Here is a 22,028-nt window from a genome sequence, read left to right as displayed (position 1 = left end):
TCCACCGCCTTTCCGGGGCTGCTTCATCTTTCTTATGTGGAGCCCTCCCACACCCGTTTTAACAAGTGTTCTATTATTTTGACATTCGAAGTGCTTTGTAAACATGAAAGGGGCACTCTTTATTAGGTGGAAGTTTGGCGATATATATATATATATATATATATATATATATATATATATATATATATATATGTATATGTATATATATATATATATATATATATATATATATATATATATATATATATATATATATATATATATATATATATATATATATATATTGCCACGGCAAACTTGGGGACATTCAAGTTGTGCGCCCTTTGCATTGGGCACTGTGCACGCCGTACAGTGGCGTTGTTCACCAACAACAGGCAGCGATCTTCGTAGCACGGGCAGCCAGTTGGACCCGGCTCGCACGCGCCACGCGCACGAGGTGTCACGCGAGGAGAAGAGGAAGTCGGTTCGAGCCCAGCTTGAGAACGCGACTGCCGCGGATTTCTGCACGACCTCAGTGACTTTTACTTGTGGGCACAAGTTCGCCTTTAATAAATATCCTTGTTTTACTAACATCGTTACATTTCTGGTGGAGGTGCGGGGTATGAGTCGAAGCCCCACGAACGAAAGTCAGCGTAGCCCCGACAACCCGCGAGTCCATCCCGTGGAACTGACACCTGTACACCAGCGGACCAGCCGCCGTCTTCGAGGTGACTCGCCCGAATTCGGCCCTCTTCTCTTCTTGCCAAGAGAAACTCCCACAACGGACGCCGCCACAATGACTACCCAGGTAACACCGGCACAGCTAGTCGTAAGCCAACCTCGCAAGCCGCCAACATTCCATGGTGACTCGTTCGAAGACGTGGAAGATTGGTTGGAACTGTTCGAGAGAGTGGCGAGCTTTAATGAATGGAATGAAAGACAGAAGCTCCGTAACGTATATTTCGCGTTGGAAGACTTCGCAAGAACGTGGTATGAAAACCACGAACCCTCTTTGGCCTCTTGGGAGGAATTTCGACGACAACTGCTAGCAACGTACGCGAGCACGGATCGTAAAGAAAAGGCGGAAATCGCACTTCAAGCCAGGAACCAGCTCACAAACGAGAACGTGGCGATGTACATCGAGGACATGTCCCGCCTGTTCAAGCGTGCTGATCCCACCATGAGTGAAGATAAGAAGCTGCGCCATCTCATGCGTGGAGTAAAGCAGGAACTCTTCGCAGTTCTCGTCCGCAACCCACCGCGCACGGTCGCCGAGTTCAGATGTGAAGCAACGACCATCGAAAAGACACTGGAACAGCGGGCTCGGCAATACAACCGTGAGGCAAGCTGCGCACCTGTCCATGTCTTCCCTGGAGGCCTGCCAAACGACCTGGAAGCCCTGCGGGAGCTTGTCCGGTCAGTGATCAGGGAAGAGCTCAACAAGTTGCAGATACCTCAGGCTCCAGCTGCGCTATCTATCGTCGACGTTGTCCGGAACGAACTCAGGAACGTCATATGGGATCCAGAGCGCGAGCCACAGCCGACGCGGCGCACCCCAACGTACGCCGACGTACTCAGGCAACCCGCGGTACACAGTAGTGGAGCAGTTGCGACGACCGTTCCCTACCCGTCGACAGTACGCAGTGCACCTCGTCTACTGGAACCACCGGCTGCCTATCAGCCTTTAGCACGCAGTGCACCTCGTTTCGAGGAACAAAGGCCCCGCAAAAGTGACGTCTGGCGTGACCACGAGCGCAGGCCTCTGTGTTTCCACTGCGGAGAAGCGGGTCACATGTATAGGTTCTGCCCGTACCGTCAAGTTGGGTTAAGGGGTTTTCCCTTAAGCGCACCATGCCCCCGAAACGGTGAACGGCCAGCGGAGATCGAAGAATACTTGTCGACGCGCCAAAGCCCCGTTACTCCTCGCCAACATCAACCACGGGCACCGTCGCCCATGCGCTACCGATCGCCTAGCCCACGCGCGTCTCCAAGATTGCCTAGGCGTCGTTCACCAAGCCCGCACCAGGAAAACTGAAGCAAGCGACCTATGGAGGTGAGGCCGCTGATAACCAGAGTTTCGAAGATCCTCCAACGCGATTCCAGTGTGGTGACGAGATAATTCCAGTCTACAGGTGCAGGAACGAAACGATTACGTCAGATTTGCGGTTAATAATAGACGGATGCGAGCTGAATGCCTTAGTCGACACCGGCGCTGATTATTCAGTAGTAAGCTTCAAGATGGCGAAGCACCTTAAAAAAGTTGTGACGAAGTGGACTGGCCCGCAGATACGCACGGCAGGCGGCCATCTTATTACGCCCCTGGGCCGATGCACCGCAAGACTTACGATAAAAGGCTTCACATACGTTTCTGACTTTATTGTACTGCCAGAATGTTCACGGGAACTTATATTGGGAATGGATTTTCTACAAGCTAACGGCGCCATAATTAACCTACGTAGGTCCAGTGTATCTTTCTCGACAAAACAAGCTATACCTGTGGAAGAATCGGAGGAGCGACGTCTCGCTGCACTGCGCGTCGTTGACGATGACGTAACTGTGCCGCCACGCTGCAGTATAATGGTTCTTGTGGAGAATGAAAGATTTTCTGACCGCGAAGGCATAGCAGATGGAAACATAGAGCTCCTTTTCAACAAACGCATTTGTGTGGCTCGGGGCCTTGTTCAGTTAAGCGATGGCCGTGCAAATGTCGCACTTACAAATTTCGGTAATGAATTCCAACACATCGCACAAGGAACAGCTATTGCCTATTTCCACGAGTTCTGTGAAGCGACCGAATTATGCAGCCTAACTACGTCAACTGCCCTACCAGGAACCTGCAGTGTCGACAGATCAATTACCGTCAACCCGAGACTCCCTGAAGCCCAAAAGAAACCCATAACTCATCTGACCTGGATGATTTCTTGCAACGAGCCGAGGAGGCACGACAGCTGGCAAGGTACCGAATACGCCGCCAACAACGCATCGACTCCAGCCGGTACAACCAGCGCCGTCGTGAAGCTCATTACCAGCCCGGTGACAAGGTGTGGGTATGGACCCCAGTGCGACACCGTGGACTGTCTGAAAAGCTTCTGTGCAGATACTTCGGCCCTTACGAAATACTTCGTCGTATAAGCGACGTCACTTACGAAGTGAAATCCGCTGGACACGAGAGCCCAAGACGGCGCAACTCCACGGAAGTTGTACATGTTGTCCGCATGAAACCCTACCAGGAGAGGTCATGAACAACAGCAACAACAACAAAAAAAGTGAGCGCCCACAGGAACCCCTACTTCCTCTCACGCATCGGGCCGATGCGGTAAGGAGGGGGATAATGCCACGGCAAACTTGGTGACATTCAAGTTGCGCGCCCTTTGCATTGGGCACTGTGCACGCCGTACAGTGGCGTTGTTCACCAACAACAGGCAGCGATCTTCGTGGCACGGGCAGCCAGTTGGACTCGGCTCGCACGCGCCACGCGCACGAGGTGTCACGCGAGGAGAAGAGGAAGTCGGTTCGAGCCCAGCTTGAGAACGCGACTGCCGCGGATTTCTGCACGACCTCAGTGACTTTTACTTGTGGGCACAAGTTCGCCTTTAATAAATATCCCTGTTTTACTAACATCGTTACAATATATATATATATATATATATATATATATATATATACATATATATATATATATATATATATATATATATATATATATATATATATATATATATATATATATATATATATATATTGCTACGGTCAATGTTGAACCGGCTTTATTTAAGGGACGTGGTTTGTGGTGAAGTAAAGATGGCGTCCCGAGGCTGCACCAGCTAGCGTCTTCCTCCTCTTCTCCTCGCCCGGCTCATGCCGTAGCAATCCCCGGTTGCCAGACATAGCCCGCTGGGCAAATCTAGATCACTCGGAAAGTGTAGGTTGAAACCGCTTAAGACGAGCAACATGTACTAACTGGGTCCGGCTAGAACGACGACCAGCGGACGTCAAGCGTGCCACCACGTACGTCAAGTCACTCAAGGGATCTACAATGACGAATGGGCCCGTGTACTGTGGTAAAAACTTTTCGCATAAGCCACGTTTACGTTCCGGAGTCCACAACCACACAAAGTCTCCTTAGGCGTACGAGACAGACAGGTGTCGGCTGTCATAGCGCTCTTTCGATAGGTGTTGCGATGCCACAGTATGAAGACGTACAATGCGCCGCGCTTCTTTGGCAAGACAAAGCGTCTTGGCATAGCTATTATAAGCATAGGTGATGAAGGGGAGTACGTCATCCCAGTCTCTGTGATCGGAAGATACATACATGACCAGCATGTTAGTTAGAGTTATGTTCGTACGTTCTACAAGCCCATTTGTCTGAGGGTGATAAGGCGTTGAATGACAGAGCTGCAAACTGTAGAGACGGAGCAGTTCTTCTAAGGTGTCCGCAACGAACTTACGACCGCGATCGCTAATGATGACACGGGGAGGACCATGCCGAAGAATACTGAATCGAAGCGAAAACGTTGCAACGGACGCAGCTATTAAAGATGGTACGGCCGCCGTTTCCGCGTAACGAGTCAGATGGTCGACACATACAATCGCCCATCGGTTGTCGTTAGTTGATCGGGCAAACGGGCCCAGAAGATCGATGCCCACTTGTTCAAATGGCAGACGAGGTGGCGGCAGAAGTTGGAGAAGGCCTGGAGGAGCGGTCGTAGGGCGCTTGTAGCGTTGACATTGTTCGCAACTGGCGACGTAGTGCTTGACTGTGTCCCGCATTCTGGGCCAGTAAAAACGCTCCTGTGTCCTGTTCAAAGTTCTGATGAATCCTAGATGGCCAGAGGTCACATCGTCGTGCATGGCTCTCACTATGTCCGCTTGCAGACTCTGCGGCACCACCAGAAGGAAGCGTGCGCCTTTAGCCGAATAACTGGTCTTGTATAGCAGGCCGTCACGGACATAAAATCGACGACTCGCTCCAGGACGCGATGCGGCCAAAAAAGAGGTTCCAAACGAAAATCATTTTCCTGCTCAGCTTTGAAAGTCATCGACTCTGGGAATGTAGAAGAAATGGGAGCAAAACAGTCATCAAAATTGTCTTCGTCACACTCCGTCGTCGTCAGAGGAAAGCGGGAGAGACAGTCCGCATCTGCGTGGCGACGCCCAGACTTGTAGGAAAAAACGAAGCGGTACTCCTGCAGTCGAAGAACCTAACGGGCCAGTTGTCCACTCGGGTCACGGAGATTCACCAACCAGCATAACGCGTGGTGGTCAGTAACGATAGTGAACGGGCGTCCGTAGATATAGAGCCGAAATTTGTGGACAGCGAAAACAGCTGCCAAGCATTCTTGCTCGGTCACAATGTAATTGCGTTCCGCCTTAGCCAAAGAGCGACTAGCATAAGCCACAACATGTTCAGCTCCTTGATGATGTTGCACTAGTATGGCATCGATGCCGATGCCGCTGGCATCAGCGTGCACTTTGGTAGGTGAGGATGCATCGAAGTGACGCAATATGGGCCCTGACGTTAGTAGAAATTTTAGCTGGCGGAACGCGTCGTCGCAAGCCGATGTCCAGTTGAAAGGGACGGCTTTTTGGAGTAGACATGTTAGGGGGTACACCACGGCGGCGAATCTTGGGAACAAGCGACAAAAATACGAGCACAGGCCCAAGAAACACCTCAACTCCAGCATTGACTTCGGTGTTTGAAGAAGCTGACTGCCTCAATCTTCCGTGGATCTGGCCTCACACCGTTCTTGTCGACCAGATGCCCAAGTACTAACGTCTCGGTTTCCCCGAAATGACATTTCTTGGAATTTAGGATCAAGCCGGCTTGTTTGACATAATCCAGAACAAGACTGAGATGGCTGTTATGCTCACTCAATGTGCTGCCAATAATCACCGTATCATCGAGGTAGCACAAACAAATTTCCCATTTAAGTCATGGGAGGATATATCCATGAATCATTCGAATGTTGCTGGCGCGTTACAAAGGCCGAACGGCATAACGTTACATTCATAAAGACCCTCTGGTGTCACGAAGGCCGTTTTCTCCTTGTCGTCTGGGTGCATAGGTATCTGCCAATACACTGATCGCAAATCCAGTGATGAAAAGTAGGCAGCGGAATGTAGACAATTGATGACATCATCAATTCTAGGAAGCGGATACACATACTTTTTGGTGACCGCATTCAGTTTCCTTTAATCAACGCAGAACCGCCTCGATCCATCCTTTTGCTTTACTAAGATGACTGGTGCTGCTCATGGACTAGAGGACTCTTGAACAACACTTTTCCGTAGCATGTCTTTCACCTGTTCAGCGATAAATGTCTTCTCTGTTGATGACACGCGGTGAGGCTTTTGCCGAATGGGGTGCGCAGATCCGGTGTCAATTCCGTGGCGAGCACGAAAACGCGGGAGTGAAGCCTGCTTGTCGCCTTGTGTGAAATCGAACACAGAAAGATGTGCCCACTAAACTTGTCCGAGAGCGTGGTGCACATGTGAGGGCAGCGCCTTGTTGATCATCCGTAGGATCTGCTCTTCAGAAGTGGTTCAGAGGGGATCGCTAGTATGAGACTGCTCCTCCTCGCTCAGAACTGTAATGGAGCTGTAAGTAATCTCGTCAAATTCAGCAAGCTTCATATCGGGCAGGGAAACAGCAGGGTCGCAAGAACAATTGAAAGCCCACAATTTTGAGGTGACATTCACTACACTCAAAAGAGAGCGTGGTACAAGTACATCTTTCTTTGCGCAGCTCGACGTAAGTGGCTGGACTTGCGCGTCAAACGATGAAAGGTCGGCAGCAGCGAAATTGACAGGGATACGTGGCAGCGACCAGGGCGGTAGCCGCAAATCGTTCGAAACAACGCAATAGTTTTTCTCTGGTAAGGATGTGTCGGCAAGGGTGGCGAGAAGCGCGCTATACAAAGTAATTTCACCTGTGCCAGAGTTAACGGATGCACCACAATCCTGAAGAAAGTCAATCCCGAGAATTACATCGTGAGTGCACCGCGGTAGTACGATAAACTCAGTTTTAAGATCTTCTCCTCTGAATAAAACACTTGCAACACAAATACCAAGGGGAACTAGGTACTCTCCACTGACACCACGAAACGTCACATCATCATTCCACAGGAACATAACTTTCCGACCCAGCCTTTCTTTGAAAATCACACTCATGACGGAAATGGTAGCACCAGAATCCACTAATGCTGTTGCAGATATACTATCAATTAACACAAGCACTTTGTTCTTCACCATCATAATAGGCAGAGGAGTATTTCGCAGATACGCAGTAAGCCGGCCGCGCCGGCTAGTTTCCTGACGGTGGTGGTGACGTAGCACGTCGCCGTAGTGACGGTGAATGGCGTTGGCGACTGGTTGGGGGCGTGAGGCTGCGGTGTGAAGCTGGCGAGCCACTCCTTCTACCATATTGACGGAAATTATTCCGGGGTGGCGCGCCTGTGGTGTTTACAGTATCAGGGTCTGTCGGCCAACGGTCGTCGTAACTGTCCCTTTCAAAATTAGGCCAAGTTGATGGGGGGCCATGTGTTGTTTGTCGGCGTCGGCGACCAAAACGAGCAATGTGTCCTGAGGCGCCACAGCTGTCCCACACAGACGATGCGCGACCGTCGTTGTAAGCCTTGGGGTACACCCTGGGACACTGCGAATAATAAATGTGATCTTCCGGATTCCGATTCATGGTGGTAGTTCGAGGAGTGCGTTGATCATGCGTCATGTCGTCGGGAAAGAAACGTCGGTGCTGTCGCAGCTGATCGACTCGACAGTCTGCAATGCCTGGCATGGCACACAATGCGCACACAGCCGATTCATGTTCATTCATGTTCAGCCGATTCATTCATTCGCAACCCAGCTGTTCGACATCCGCCCCTTTGGTGTGTCGTTTTATTTGTTTCATAGTTGCCGCAAGGTCAAATTGAAAACTGTAGTTGTGGTTATCGTCAAGGCTTGCCACCGTTGTGACATTCGCTGACCTGCCGAACTTCGGCGTGATACGGCGCAGCTTCAAGGCCTCAAACGTGCGGCAATGCTTGATGAGGTCGGCGACCGAGGCGAGACTCTCCTTTCCGATGAAATAATTGTATACATCCTCAGCTATGCCTTTGAAAATGTGTCCAACTTTGTCCTCTTCGGATATTCGAGGATTAACCGTTTTGGAAAGCTTCAGGATCGCCTCTATGTACGTAGTACAGATCCTGGTACTTGAGCGCATTGAAGCAATGTCTGTTCCGACCGCTTCCTTTTCGTGATGGAATCGCCAAAGCACTCTATGAGGTCAGTAACCAAGCTGTCCCACGTTGTGAAGTTATCTTCGTGGTTCTCGAACCACACTAGCGCAGTGTCTGTGAGGAACAGAACGACATTGTCGAGCTGAGCCGTGGAGTTCCAGGCGTTGTACTTGTTCACACGCTTGTAGTGGGTGAGCAATTCCTCCATGTCCTCGCCGAACTTTCCTGAGGAAGGGCGGGGCTCTATCTGATCGATGCGTCCAGGCGCCGGTTGTTCGCACTGGAGCAGCAAGAGAAGGCTGTTGGTCGCCGCTGTGGGACATCAGGATCTCAAGCGGTGTCGGAGGCAGTCGAGCGAGGCGTCGGCTCCGGCGTGGCACTTGCTGCAGCAGCTCCGTCGTCTTGGTCGAAGTACCCAGCACCTCCACCACAAAACTGGTACGGCTAAAGTTGAACCGGCTTTATTTAAGGGACGAGGTTGATGGTGAAGTCAAGATGGCTTCCCGAGGCTGCGCTACCTAACGTCTCCCTCCTCTTCTCCTCGCCCGGCTGATGCCATAGCAATATATATATATATATATATATATATATATATATATATATATATATATATATATATATATATATATATATATATATATATATATATATATATGATCGGACTAGGAGATCGGACGATTGAGATCGGACTATATATATATATATATATATATATATATATATGATCGGACTAGGAGCAGCGCAACGGCTACAGTCTAGCAGTGCACGGACTCCGAGCGCGAGCGGCATTCATGACCAAAAGCGCTGAAGAGGACGACTAACTAGAAAGGTCTAGAGGTGACGACCCACTATGTCGTTCCAATCCTTCTCTACATTTACCCCTGCGAACGAAAAGGGAGTAGCCTGGCAACCTAACAGCTTGCCATTATGAGTGGGTTATAGTAGGTCTTGAGGCTTTCAACATTGAGAATGTCTCGTCCATGATGGCGCATGTCCGAAGATGGTTCAACTGACTCGATCACGTAGTTCACTAGAGAAGTGCGTTCAACGACGCGGTAGGGGCCTTCATACTTGGGCAGTAGTTTCGATGAGAGACGAGGTGCAGTGGAAGGGACCGAGAGCCACGCAGGCGCTCCGGGTAGGAACGTGGGCGCGGAAGTGGTGTCACCACAAACGCTCTTCTGGCGCTCTTGGTCATTTGAACTAAAGCCACGCGCGAGATCGCAACACTCTTCGGCATGTTTGGCTATGTCAGAAATAGGAACACACTCAAATACATCCGGGCTTGTGCGGAATGATTTTGTCGATCAGTTGCGACGGGTGCCGGCCGTACAATAAGAAAAAGATGAAAACCCAGTGGTGCTCTGAGTGGCGGTATTGCAGGAGCAGATTGCGAAGGGCACATTGACATGCCAATTTGTGTGGTCGAAGGCTACGTATATTGCGAGCATGTCGCCGAGTGTATGGTAAAAGCATTCTGTGAGATTATTGGTATGCGGATGGTAAGCAGTAGTTGTGCGGTGGACAACGTGGCACTCTTTGAGGATGGTTTCGACGACTTCTGACAAGAAGACACGTCCGCTATCGCTGAGCAAATCGTGTGGTGCACTATGACGCAGTATGAATCGGCGGAGCAGGAAGGAGGCAACATCGCGCGCTGTAGCTGCTGGGAGGGTGGCAGTTTACGTGTATCGCCTGAGGTGGTCAGCAGCCATGAAGACACTGCGGTTACGAGCAGATGTTAGGGGAAGTGGCCCAAACAAATCAATGCTACACGCCCTAACGGCCGGGTAGGGCAAGGTAACGGTTGCAGGCCGGCTGGCGAGATGTGCGTTGAAGATTTCCGGCCCTGACACACGGGGCACGAGTTAACAAACTTCTGAACGTAGCTGTACATCCCGCGCCAGTAGTACCCCTGTCGAATGCTCTGGTAAGTTTTGATTATTCCCGAGTGTGCACACTGCGGATAAGAGTGGAATGACGCGCATGTCACAACACACACACTCACTACGTGGTCTTGGGAGGCGAGACTCTCCGAACTGGACCTGGGAAGCCAACTGGCGACCCTCGACCAGGCCCGGCGAGCCGCGATCGCCAGTGGAGCCCTGTCAGAGGGAACCACCCAGGAATAAACCGCGCAACGGTTTCTCCAATAATAAAGTTCCTCCTCCTCCTCAGAACGGAGACGGCGGGGTAATATTAGAAACCACTGGCGGCCATCGGCAGTGTAACTGCGTCGGTGGAGTAGGTCGCCGCGAATGGCGAAATGGCGGTCTTGACGCAACGCGCGAGTGGCTGGCTGTGCCGATGGATCAGACAGCAAGTCTATCAGCGAGGCGATCCAGTTGCCCTTGTGCTGTTCTGAACCGACGGTGCGAAAGTCGATGGAAGAAACGGCAAGCCGGGATGCAGAGCAGCGGGCATTGTCGTCGGGTAAGGAAGAGCGCATGCGTGAGGGCGTCTGCGTCAGAGTGCTGGCGGCCGCTACGGTAAAGCGCGCGAATATCGTACCCCTGTAGGCGAAATGCCCCACGGGCAAGGTGGTCCATGGGGTTCTGCAGTGACGACAACCAACAAAGTGCGTGGTGGCCCGTGACGACGTCAAATGGGCGGCCATACAGATATGGAAGGAATTTAGTAAGAGCCCGGATGATCGCCTAACATTCTTTTGTCGTCACGGTGTAGTTACTCTCGGGTTTCGTAAGTGTGCTACTTGCATAAGGCACAACGTTTTCAGAAAACCCGTGTTTGCGCTGCTCAAGGACTGCGCCGAGACCGACATCGCTGGCAGCATTGCGCACATCTGTAAAGGCCGTCGGGTCGTAGTAGGACGCAAAATTGGAGGTGATGTCAGCAAATGGCGCAGGATTGCGAAAGCCTCGCTGCACTCTGACGACCACGAAGTGAGGGACCCACTACTTCCGGGGAGCTTCCTCAGGGGCGATATGATGGTGGCGAAGTTTCGGATGAAGCGTCTAAAGTAGTAACATAGACCAACAAAATTGCGCAGGTCTTTGACGGATGTAGGTTTAGGGAACACGACAACGCTTACTATTTTATCGTGTAAAAGCCATATCTTTTCTTAACCTGTTGAGGAGGCTGGTTTATGTACGTTGTATGCCGCAGGGTACCTGACATTTCATGCTTTCTGATACTCTATTTCACTTGCGCGAAAGCAAAAAGTATACAAAAAGACGGTTTTGCCCGGAAGGCAAATCCGACAAAACCGACTATCGATTGCGATAGCAAATAGACAGCTGTACAAAGTAAGGATAGTAGTTTATCGACCGTATAAACTTGCGAAAATTCGCTTACTAACTAAATTAGCAAGCATGGTGTCACGCGCGCACAAGCAAACATGATCACATCTCAATCGACGACCGGTGAAACTCTCTGTCCAAACACTGGAGTGAGGAAGCGTGGCAGCAGAAGGGAGCGAATTGACATTCGTGCTACCTCTCGGTTCAACGCGAACGAAGTGGCGAGAAGACGGCGCGCACAAAGCTGTCATCCCCCGATGCGCCTAGACGCGTATACGCCTAGTGCACCGCCTATAGAGGCACCACTGATAGCCACCCAGCGGGCGCTTCCAACAGTACGCGAGGGAGCAGTAGCAGACGACAATCCTTTGCAGCAGGGATGGCTGAAGTTCGCGGCTGCGATTTCTGCTTTGTTCGGGTCCAGACTGCTGCTTCTGCGGTGACAGCCGTAGCGAGGACGCTGACCTGTGTGGGAGCGGGTATGAACACGATGTTACCGGTGTTTGGGGCCACATGGTCCACATACGTGCCAGGTGCAAGGTAAATATACCTGGTAGCGAAGTTTCCATAGGAGCCCATACGTTCAAAACATGGCGGTCCATCGCCGGTTCATGGAGCTTAGCGCCATCTGTATGTGGTGGGAACACTTCCGGCGGAAGAAAAAATAACGTGACGCCATGTCCGTTAAAAGCAGAAGTGACGTCATTTTGTTTTCGAAGGCGCGAAATTTGTTTTGTTGTTCTTCCTTTGGAGCTATATATTCAAATGCCCCGCCATTCGACTTGATGGGCGTTTCGAGCTTTCAGCGTGGAAAGCGATGTAGGAAAAGGCCAGCCGTACGGTTGTCGAAATCGCATCCCTGCACAGAACATATGGAACATACTTTCTTTGGAGGCCGACGAAAGCTTTAGGTGAAGATTGCGGATCCTATTGTCGGATGCCAAGCCCGTCGGCCAGCGCAGTCGCACGAAAACAACTACACAATTATCTGGCGGTCGTAACTCACTACTTTTGACTGAACAGATTAAGAAGCAGTGAAGCTAGCCGCGTCACCAAATTCAGACAAACTTCGTCAAGCAAGAAAGCACAAGTTGTGAGGGGGGGCGTATTTCAACAGGTGATAGGAGTGCGCCTTTCTGTCCATTTCAAGACGTGCATTGCACTTCGAGCGATAGTGGCGTCAACGCCCCCTGTAGCGATGGGCGCTGAAAAGAAATGCATTTATTAATAATAATAAAATTAAACGTATCTTCTTAACTCATCACGAATATATAAAATTGACTAGGAATTTTATTTTCGTTGAATGAATCTAACTGTGTCTCGTTTGAATTAAAAAACGCGTTTTTCTTTCCCAATGTTTGTTCCCTCCAAACATAGTCGCGCTTCCATCGCTGCTCCCATAACCCCCCATGCTGCTGTCGGTGACAATCTGTACTGAACCGCTTTTCGCCCGAAGCTTCGCGACCTATTTGGATCGACCTTGCCAGGTGCGTCCCGCAGACAAACGCCATGAACCCCATTTACATGAAGTGGAGCTAATGTTAACTAGCCGATATATTTTGTTGAATAATCCGATGTCTCGATCGTGCTTTTTTTAAATTCTACCCTTGCCGTAATGATGCTTCTGTACCTCAATAATAAGCACCCGTCGTTATCGCAGACTCATATCAAACAAATCCGTACGGTGCGATGTCTGCATAAGCCGTTGTGATTTTTTTTGCCGATAAATACATGTGACATCGCCGAATAAGTGCAGTCAAAGTCGCTTGAAGAAGGGTAATTGCGAATGAATTGATTGAAACGCGTACACTAGTCAACGAAGTCACCAAACGCACGGGTTAATAAAAGCGCGTGTTAGGGTTGTACCGCCGATGCAATTCTGCTGCATACCCCGATGAACTGCCGTTCCCGCTGCATTTTTTGTCATTTTTAATTCCCCAAGGGAGCTGCTTGGAAACGTACAAAGCTGAAGTCTGACTAAATTTTCAGTACTTTCTTTTAAATGTTACTAGAGAGAGGTGCCACATGACATACTTAAAGGAAGAGCAGCGCCAGTCAAAGTAGATGAGCGCTGGCGGCAAGGCCGGGTTTAGTCCACTGCGGCGCAAGCATTATAAGAGAAAATTATGTTGAGTACAAAATTCACATGCAAGAATGGACCTACGTTGTGAAACAAACAAAGCACTCGGCTTGTTAAGTCTGCTCAGAGAGCACCGAGGTGTGATGGCTTCCCGAACGTGACGCGACCGTTTCAGCAAACAATGGAACAAAGATACCATATGCAGCAACTATTAGCTATTCACGCCCTGAACTACTTATTTTCTAAACACATTTCCAAAAAGACCACAATATCTAAGATGCCCTCGAGCGAAAAGAATAAAGCTGTGAAAGAAGCACTTGCTTGGTATCATTCCGATAGGACACAGCGTGATTTATACCCTTTACAAACGAGGCAGGGTGGAAACCAAGCAGCTAAAAAGAATCAACAAGAGTTATGCATGAAGCAACTGGCAACAGTTAAACATGTGCGAAGCCACACATCAATAGATGTAAAAACGTGAAGTGCGCGTCAGCTGGTGCGAGGATTTACCGGGCCACATAAAACCAACAATTTCAGTTCTTGCAAAGTTCAGTAGCTTTAACATACAACACTATGCACTCGTGCAGTCGTGCTGCGTAGCTAGCGCAACGCTTGGCCTCCTCCTTATGAGGAAGCTTTAGCTCGGGTTCTCCTATCTAAATACATGTAGAAGGCGAATTCGTTTTTCTCGGCAACCACTGCATCAAATTTGATGAGGTTTGTTGCATTTAAAAGAAAAACGGAAACTATACATACTTTTGGTTTCGAATTTTTCATTTACGTTGTCAATTATTTATTAAAAATTGGCAAAAATAGCAAATAATAAGAAAACTAGACTATCACGTTTAAAGCTCAGTAACTCAACAATGAAAAATAATATCACAATTCTGTGAATCGTATCTAATAGTACATCTACATAGGGCCAAAATTGATATGTTACAAATTAATTTCAAAAAAATTTAGTATTATCGTAATACGGCTTTTGCAGGACCCTTGTACACCACGTAACCAATTCACGTAAGATACAAATTGACATACTAAATTTGACCGCTTTGACTCTTATAATAGATGCCGTTTAAAGAACCGCGATATCTGTTCTTGATGCAGAGCTATTAGTTTGTAAACGTGGTACTTCTATTTTCTTCGCCCTGTCGAATTTTTCAAAATATTTTAAACAAAATTCAGGCCCTGAATAAAAATTCCGCTTCAGACATATGCTAGAATTTAACTTTCTCTCTTAAATGCAACAAATTTAATTAACCGCGATCCAGGGGTTATCTCAGAAAACCCTTTCTGCGTTTTACATGAATTTGAATAGGCCGCGTCGGAGTCGGACCCGAGCTTAAGCTTCCTCTTACACAATTTGTCGAGGGTTCAAATACATGAATAATAACTGCATTGCCATCGCCAAAGATGCTGCAAATGAATTCTTGAACGCTACGCACTGTCAAAACAAGGTTTATGTGTATTTTTTCATAAAAATATATACTTGTATGTGCCTAAAATTGTGCCCGAAATAACCCATATCAATGATTCCATGTTTTTGTCCATTTAATAAGTAAAGAAAATATCACACGATCTCTAGAACTATATCAGTTCTAAACCAGCAAAGCAGTGCATGCCAATGGTATGAAACATTTCCAGATCGAAAAATTCGGGTTACTAAATATCCACGAGCTTTTGGAAGTCCCCGCTGCAGGTGTAAGCACTACCGGGGGTGCGCATTGTGTTGCGCCATAAAAAACTAGGTCCTTAAATATTGGCATGCAATGAACAAGTCTAGGGCAAATATGTTAACGAAACTTTGTCATTCAAGAACCTTGTTTGCAATTTTGTACATATGCAACGGCCAGTGAAAACTCAATGACGCTGGCATTGATTCTAATGTATTACGCAGGATCAGCTGTCACCGATCGCGTATTGTGAGTAATTGCACCGAAATTATTGTCCCAACAGAGAGCATGTATGAAGCCGTTCAGCAATATATACGAGGGCGAGTCAAAGGAAAGTGAGCCAATGCGAATATATGACAAACGTAGTACTTTATTTAAAAGTAGTCTCCATCAGCATTTAGACATTTGTCCCATTGACTAACGAGTCGGGTGATTCCCGTCTCATAAAACTCCTTGGGTTGCTGCTTCAAAAAATCTGCAACTGACTCTTTCCCGTCGTCGCCCGACATGAATCTGTTTCACTTGAGCTGCTTTTTTATATGTCCCGAAATGTGGAAGTCGCAAGGCGACAGGCCCCAGCTGTATGGGGGATGTTTAAGCGTTTCCCACTTGAAGTTTGCCAGTTTTGTATAACCACATCAGCGACGTGGGGACGGGCATTGTCGTGGAACAATTAAAAATTAATTATGGGATTTTACGCGCCAAAACAACTTTCTGATTATGAGGCACGCCGTAGTGGTGGACTCCGGAAATTTCGACCACCTGGGGTTCCTTAACGGGCACCTAAATCTAAGTACACAGGTGTTTTCGCCCCCATCGAAATGCGGGCGCCGTGGCCGGGATTCGATTCCGTGACCTCGTACTCAGCAGCCCAACATCATAGCCAGGTCGTGCAGCAAGATGACCACATTCGTCAATTTTCCACGTCGTTTGTTTTTTATTATGACATGCAGCCGATCCGGCGTTTCACAATATCGGAAACGATTGATTGTCTCTCGGGCTTTAGCAAATTCTATCAGTAATGGCCCCTGACGATCGAAAAAAAAAGTCGCAAAAAAACTCGCAACAAGATATGTAAATATACACATAAGTCTCTAATAAATCTACGTATCTAAGAAAAAGTCACTGTATATAATGCGTCAAACAAGGCAAATAAACATGCTGCCCAATCACAGGTTCACAAAATCCTAGATCCCACCCCCATTCCATCCACTCCTCTCGATGTGTCGCGCGCGATGGAAGGCGGCGCACTTGCTCCCCGCTTTTCTCCTTTGCCCACACATGACTGAGCCACCATCGTCGGCTCACCCATTCCTACCCCCCATACACTTTCACTCGCACATACAGCATGCGGCGCGCGGTCACGACGTTATCGCCCTTAAACTTCATACAAAACATGAGGGCAACGCCGACAGCAGGAATGCGCCTGGACTGTTCATATAATTGCTATCGCAATAATATAATAATAGTATCAGGCAACTGAAACGTGCCGTGGTTGATTACTTTCCTCAAAAGAAGTGACAAGCTGTCACCTATCATTATTATTTTTATGCACCGAATTGAACCACCTGATTCTTGGCCAATCCCCCCTTCTGCGTATGTGCCACGGCCACTCAGGACAACAACAAGAATGTGACAATTCGCTGCGCCGCAACAATGTATATTTTTTTCTTTTGTGGGGCCGGGGCACCGAAATGAAGAAAAGAAACGCGAAGCAGAGTATGTTGGCCACAATCCAATGCCTAATTTGGCCACTTAATGTGGCTACCGAATGAATATCGAAGGAAACATGAGTTGTTTGGTCCACCGAGAACCATACGCATATATTGCTCGGCATCCTACACTGGCGAGACAAGACTTTCCGGAGAGGTTGCACTCAAGCGAACGCGGTGCAATCCGTTGAGTCTTCAAAGTGATGGCGGTGGGCGACCGCCATCATTGTTTCTTTTTTTTGTCTGCCAGCCGGAAATCGTCCAAAACTCTGTTAGGTGAAAATCCAATCGGCCAGAGAAAACCAAACGCGCACCAAAGTGCACCGTTGCGAGAATAAAAAAAAAAAAATTAAGAGGCTCAATGTATGCCCACGAATAAAAGTCAAAGTAGAAGAAATAAATAAGACCGCAGTTACCCTGGCTGGCTTCAGTGTCATGACATGCATGCTTTGGCGTAGGTGAATAAAAAAATGTTGATTTTTTTTTCATTCGACATGACGGCACAAATGAACTATCACAACGCTTCGTCTCATCGGATCTCACTGCGTGTTTTGTCAACCTGTCTGATAGTGTGTTGATTTGGGTTGTCTCGTTGTATGTTCCGATCTAAGACTAGAAAAGTCAATGCACCTTTGGCGTCAAATGTTTATAACTACATTAAACCCACAAACTTCCGCAGTTGAATCTCTGAAGCACAACTTCGGAAATGTGAGAGCGCGTTTCGCATCAAAAGTTTATAAGAACATTATGCCCATAAGGTTTTGGAATTGAAATCTATGCACTCCGTAGATTCCGCGGCCTCCGCGCGATTCCACGGCGAGCCCGTTCGCCACCAAAATGCCCTTGAAGCTTTGTGCTCGGATGGGGCTGCTTGCTTCATGCGACTCCCGGTGCATGGGCGTTACCGCGAAATCCAGCCCGTGTTCGCAATGTTCGCGGTGAGATGTGTTTTCGAGCGTGAAAAAGACGTTCTAGACAAAATCCAGAATGATTTCCGGCGACGGGGGTTGCTTTGGTCGACTGCGCATGGACATCACGAACAAATTTCTGGGGGGGGGGTGAAGCCCCATAAGCCCCCCCCCCCCCTCCCATAGCTACGCCCCTGCTCACATGTAGGCCGGTCATATACACCTCTCATTAAATTGGCAAAGAAGAAACCACATCAAATGGACTCGCGCAGGAAGAACACTGCCAAGGACAAGTAAACAAGCGAAAGTGTAAAATAAAGATTTCTATAGTAGAATACAAGTTAAAAAAAATAAACTGCTCTTAGCAACAGAGGCACACGGACTGCGCGGGGTTGTGTTACTCCGCCAGCCAATCACAGAAGCAAACAAAATCTTCGTCATGCGGCCTTTTCAAAATGGCGTCGTACTTGATAGCTCCGGAGCGTCCGCTGTTCTTGAATAGTCTTTTCATCGGCGGAAGCGATGAGGTATGCAACAGACATGGACAAACTGTATAGAGTCTGAGCATGTCACTCTTCAAAAATCTGCGATACTGTTTATTTCCCTGCTGAGCCCGTTTTACTCATGAAACTTCACTGCCAACTGAAGTCAAACTTGAGAATAAATAATTGCAGCGAAGCAAGCATTTAATTTCAGTTCAATAAAGAATTACGCTTTCACCATTCCACTATCAAGGCGAGAGAAAACGTATAAAATTACGCGCTCATAATTTTATTTCTTTGGTTACCACCTTACTTGGGTAACAGGAAGTTTGAAGTACGAATGATTTGCAGCCTCGCGGGAGAACAGTGGCTGGCGGTTATGAAGGCGTGGTTTCACGGCAGACTTAAGTTGTATCCGACTATAGCAGCGTTTTTTTGAATTCACTCTGGAAGAATTATAGATAAATAGATATTTGCGGAACAATCACAGTTCTTTTGAATCCCTCGTTTACTGCTCTACCAAGTGAAGTGCCAAAACTGACTCGTATTGTTATTTGGGAAGTTGCGTAGCGATGCGTGGCCGTCGGTCCCATACAATCGCGTAGAGCGCAGGACGCTGCGGTTCTAGACGTACTGCGCCCACCGCGGAAGGTTAAAAAAAAACGCACATAAACACATCAGAGAAGTGGGTACGTCAGGTGGCTCGACTGATAATTGTAGAAGCGTCATTCAAAACACACCGAATCATTCTACACTTCCGGCGGCATTTTCTCTACTTCCTTGTTAAATAAAAAAATGTTGATCCATAAATATTTTCATAAACAACGGTTAAATTTGTTAATTTTGGCTTTTCCTTCCCGTTTGGCTGTTGTCTTGGCTCTCTCCCTTAGCAGATCGCTTAATTTCTCAACTCCTTGTGACTCTTCTTTCCAGTTGCCAATTTGCACGAAAAGTGCGGTACAATTGGAGAAAAACCAGACGAGGTAACGGGTGACAGTCATATTGCTTATGAGTTTAAGGGTTATTGCAGGGTTTTATAATGGACGCTGTTTGGCATTATCTTATTTTCCACCTTATCTAACCCACATCGCGGGCATGTGGTTCCGAGGATCTGCCGGCGTGGCGGCGAGCCGTCGCTCGAGGAAATAATGAGGGAAAAAGAAAAGTTAAACATAATTGGCGTTTTTTCCGGCCCCAACTTGTTCCAGGAGAATACAGACCAGCTGATTAAGAACCAGATCCCTTTTCTAGGGCGTCGGTCAGTCTAAACAAAATACGTTGAACTAAACAAGCAACAGCGATGTGCGTGACCGTTGAATAGATGGTGACATCTGAACGCATCTCGAGTTAATCGCGCGGGCACTGAATTTATGAGAAAACTGGCCTTAACAAGCCAGGAGATGCCCATAACTATACAGCCTTCCAAAAGGAGTGAAGAAGGTAACAAAATGTTGACCACTGAATAGCTGTCAAGTCTCAACATTGATTTGGCCGAGCTTTAGGAATATGTGAGGAGTGGTAGCGTGGGTGGAGAGGAGGGGGGGTGGATATGTCGCTTAATTTCGGGCGGAGGGGGGCCCGGGCACCGCCATGCCCCCCCCTCCCCCCCTCCCCTCGGGTACGTGCCTGCGTTATAGCAACTCATAGTGACACGAACCCGCTGTGCTTCTTCAATAGCTTCATGGCGTTTCGCTGCTAGGCACGAGGCTGCGAGTTTGATCCCGACCACGGCGGACGCTTTAAAATAGGGGCTGAATGCAAAAATGTTCGGGCATGTGGGCACATTAAAGAAACGCAGGTAATCAGAATTAATCTGGAGGCCTCTATTATGACGCTCATAACCAACTGTGCAGTTTCAGGACCCTAAAAATCACAATTTCAATAGTAACATTATATAAAGATCGAATTCATAAAGCCAGTCGCAATGTAGAAAAATTTGTGCAATTGCTCGCAGCGTGAGCTATCGTGCGGTGGGATGTCGATGTTTCTCCATCGCGAACAAGGAACACTACCTATGTCTACACGATGGTAGACCCCTAAAGTGCTGCCCGATTTACGAAGATGTTTTGCTTGCAAGACCTGAGCGTGATAGGGCGGCACCTTGAATATTACGTAAATGGCTATCGATATTGACTGATAGCCATTCCGACAACCAGTTGTCAGGTAAACCCACTCGTTGATTATTAGCTTTTGGTAGCAAACACTTCGCTCATTTAAGCTAAATTTCCGCTGATAGATTAAAGCATGATAGTTCACCGCAAAGATCGCAACGAAGAAGACAGGGCAAGCAGTGTTCCTGTCCTCCGCACTATAATGGGCGAGCGACGCTGGGGCGGGTGTGTAACATTTTCGCTCGTGAGTGGTGCTTTGGCATTGAGTACAAATATGGTCTCATTATGCATCACTACTATCAGACGCCTTTTCTTACGAAGCTGTCGTATAACATGGTTGCATATAAAATATCAAGTGAGTTTGCCAGAAGCGTGACATGGCGTACTGGGAGCGTGAGATGCGGGGTGCAGCGCGATCACTTGCCATCTCCTGTTAAGGTTATGCAACCGCTGCGTCGCTACCTTCACCTGGGTCCATATTCGCGATGAATCACTTTCGGTTTTGTCACTCTCGGTGCGTATTCACAGGCTAAGCCATCAAAAGGACACCCGTCACTCCAGTGAAGCATCGGGCTGGTAATTTAGTACAGCTTAAGCTCATGCGTCCACGAATGCGATCGAGCGATGGTGCGCGCCCTGAGCACGCACACAGCAACAAACGCACGCAATTCACGTTGTCGATAAGCGGAAGTGATTATTCACGTGCTCCTTTATATAGGTATTCCAATTCACCGTATATGCATATTCGGCTTTATAATTCCGGGGCCTCGATTTTGTAGCGGTGTCTTCCACTCCGATTATTTGCCACTCTCATCCTCCACCGTTCACGGCCGCTTGATTCCATTGATGACACGGGCTGGAGCGTCACTCTGACTACTGACGGTCGAAGCCCAAAACCGCCAAAAGGAATAGCATCGAAAGTGACATCGCTACAAAATTGAGGCATGTGGGTCCCGCATCTGGAAGCAAGTTGCAACCAAGCGATTGCCGCGACTGTGTTACGTTAAGTGTTGCGTTCGCCGCAGGCAGACTCACGTCGCAGCGCCCACGGTTCCAGGTTGCGGAATCCTCGCATCATCTTGAGAAGACCTAGGCTGCATTCAGTCGACACGTCAGCTTTCAGGAGCTTGCGCATGAGTGTAGGCGGAGCTCGGTCCATGGCGCTGGCGATCCACTCTTTCAGCATCTGCACGTAGTTCGCCTCAGACCGCTCCGTCTCTGAAGAACTCGCACTGGCTTCGGCGCCTCCGAGGCAAGGCATTGTCGCCCAGGTGCACAGTAAGACCGCCAGTACAACGAGCGATGTGGCTGGCGACGAATGCGCACTCATCGCCGAAAATTTATCTGCCGCTTCCCTACTAACAGAAGACTGCAATCTCGTAAAATATCAATATTAACCAAGAACGCAAGCCAGTTTACGCCATAACATGGGCCACGTGGCGGCGTCGTTATGTACTTCAAGTGTCCAACTATATTTTCCCGTAAATTATGTCGCGGATCGGCTGCTTTCTTTGTGCCGGGCCTAAGGGAACAAAGGGTCGCGCGGCAGCTCCAGCGAACAGTATTAATGGTTACGCGGGCTC

The 22,028-nt window shown here is 48.4% G+C and overlaps 1 protein-coding gene across 1 annotated transcript in view; it reads right to left on the bottom strand.

Moving 5' to 3' along the window:
* Positions 1–21,599, bottom strand: part of LOC135897362 (nose resistant to fluoxetine protein 6-like) — a 133,881-nt gene extending 112,282 nt beyond the window's left edge. Inside the window, exon 1 of the mRNA XM_070538891.1 lies at positions 21,481–21,599. Coding sequence (XP_070394992.1) covers positions 21,481–21,580 — 100 coding nt within the window. The 5' untranslated portion in view covers positions 21,581–21,599. The remainder of the gene's footprint in view (positions 1–21,480) is intronic.
* Positions 21,600–22,028: the final 429 nt, after the last annotated feature.

The sequence above is a fragment of the Dermacentor albipictus genome, chromosome 1, assembly GCF_038994185.2.
Source record: "Dermacentor albipictus isolate Rhodes 1998 colony chromosome 1, USDA_Dalb.pri_finalv2, whole genome shotgun sequence".
NCBI classification, from domain to species: Eukaryota; Metazoa; Arthropoda; class Arachnida; order Ixodida; family Ixodidae; genus Dermacentor; species Dermacentor albipictus.
This window is presented reverse-complemented; position numbering and strand designations above follow the sequence as displayed.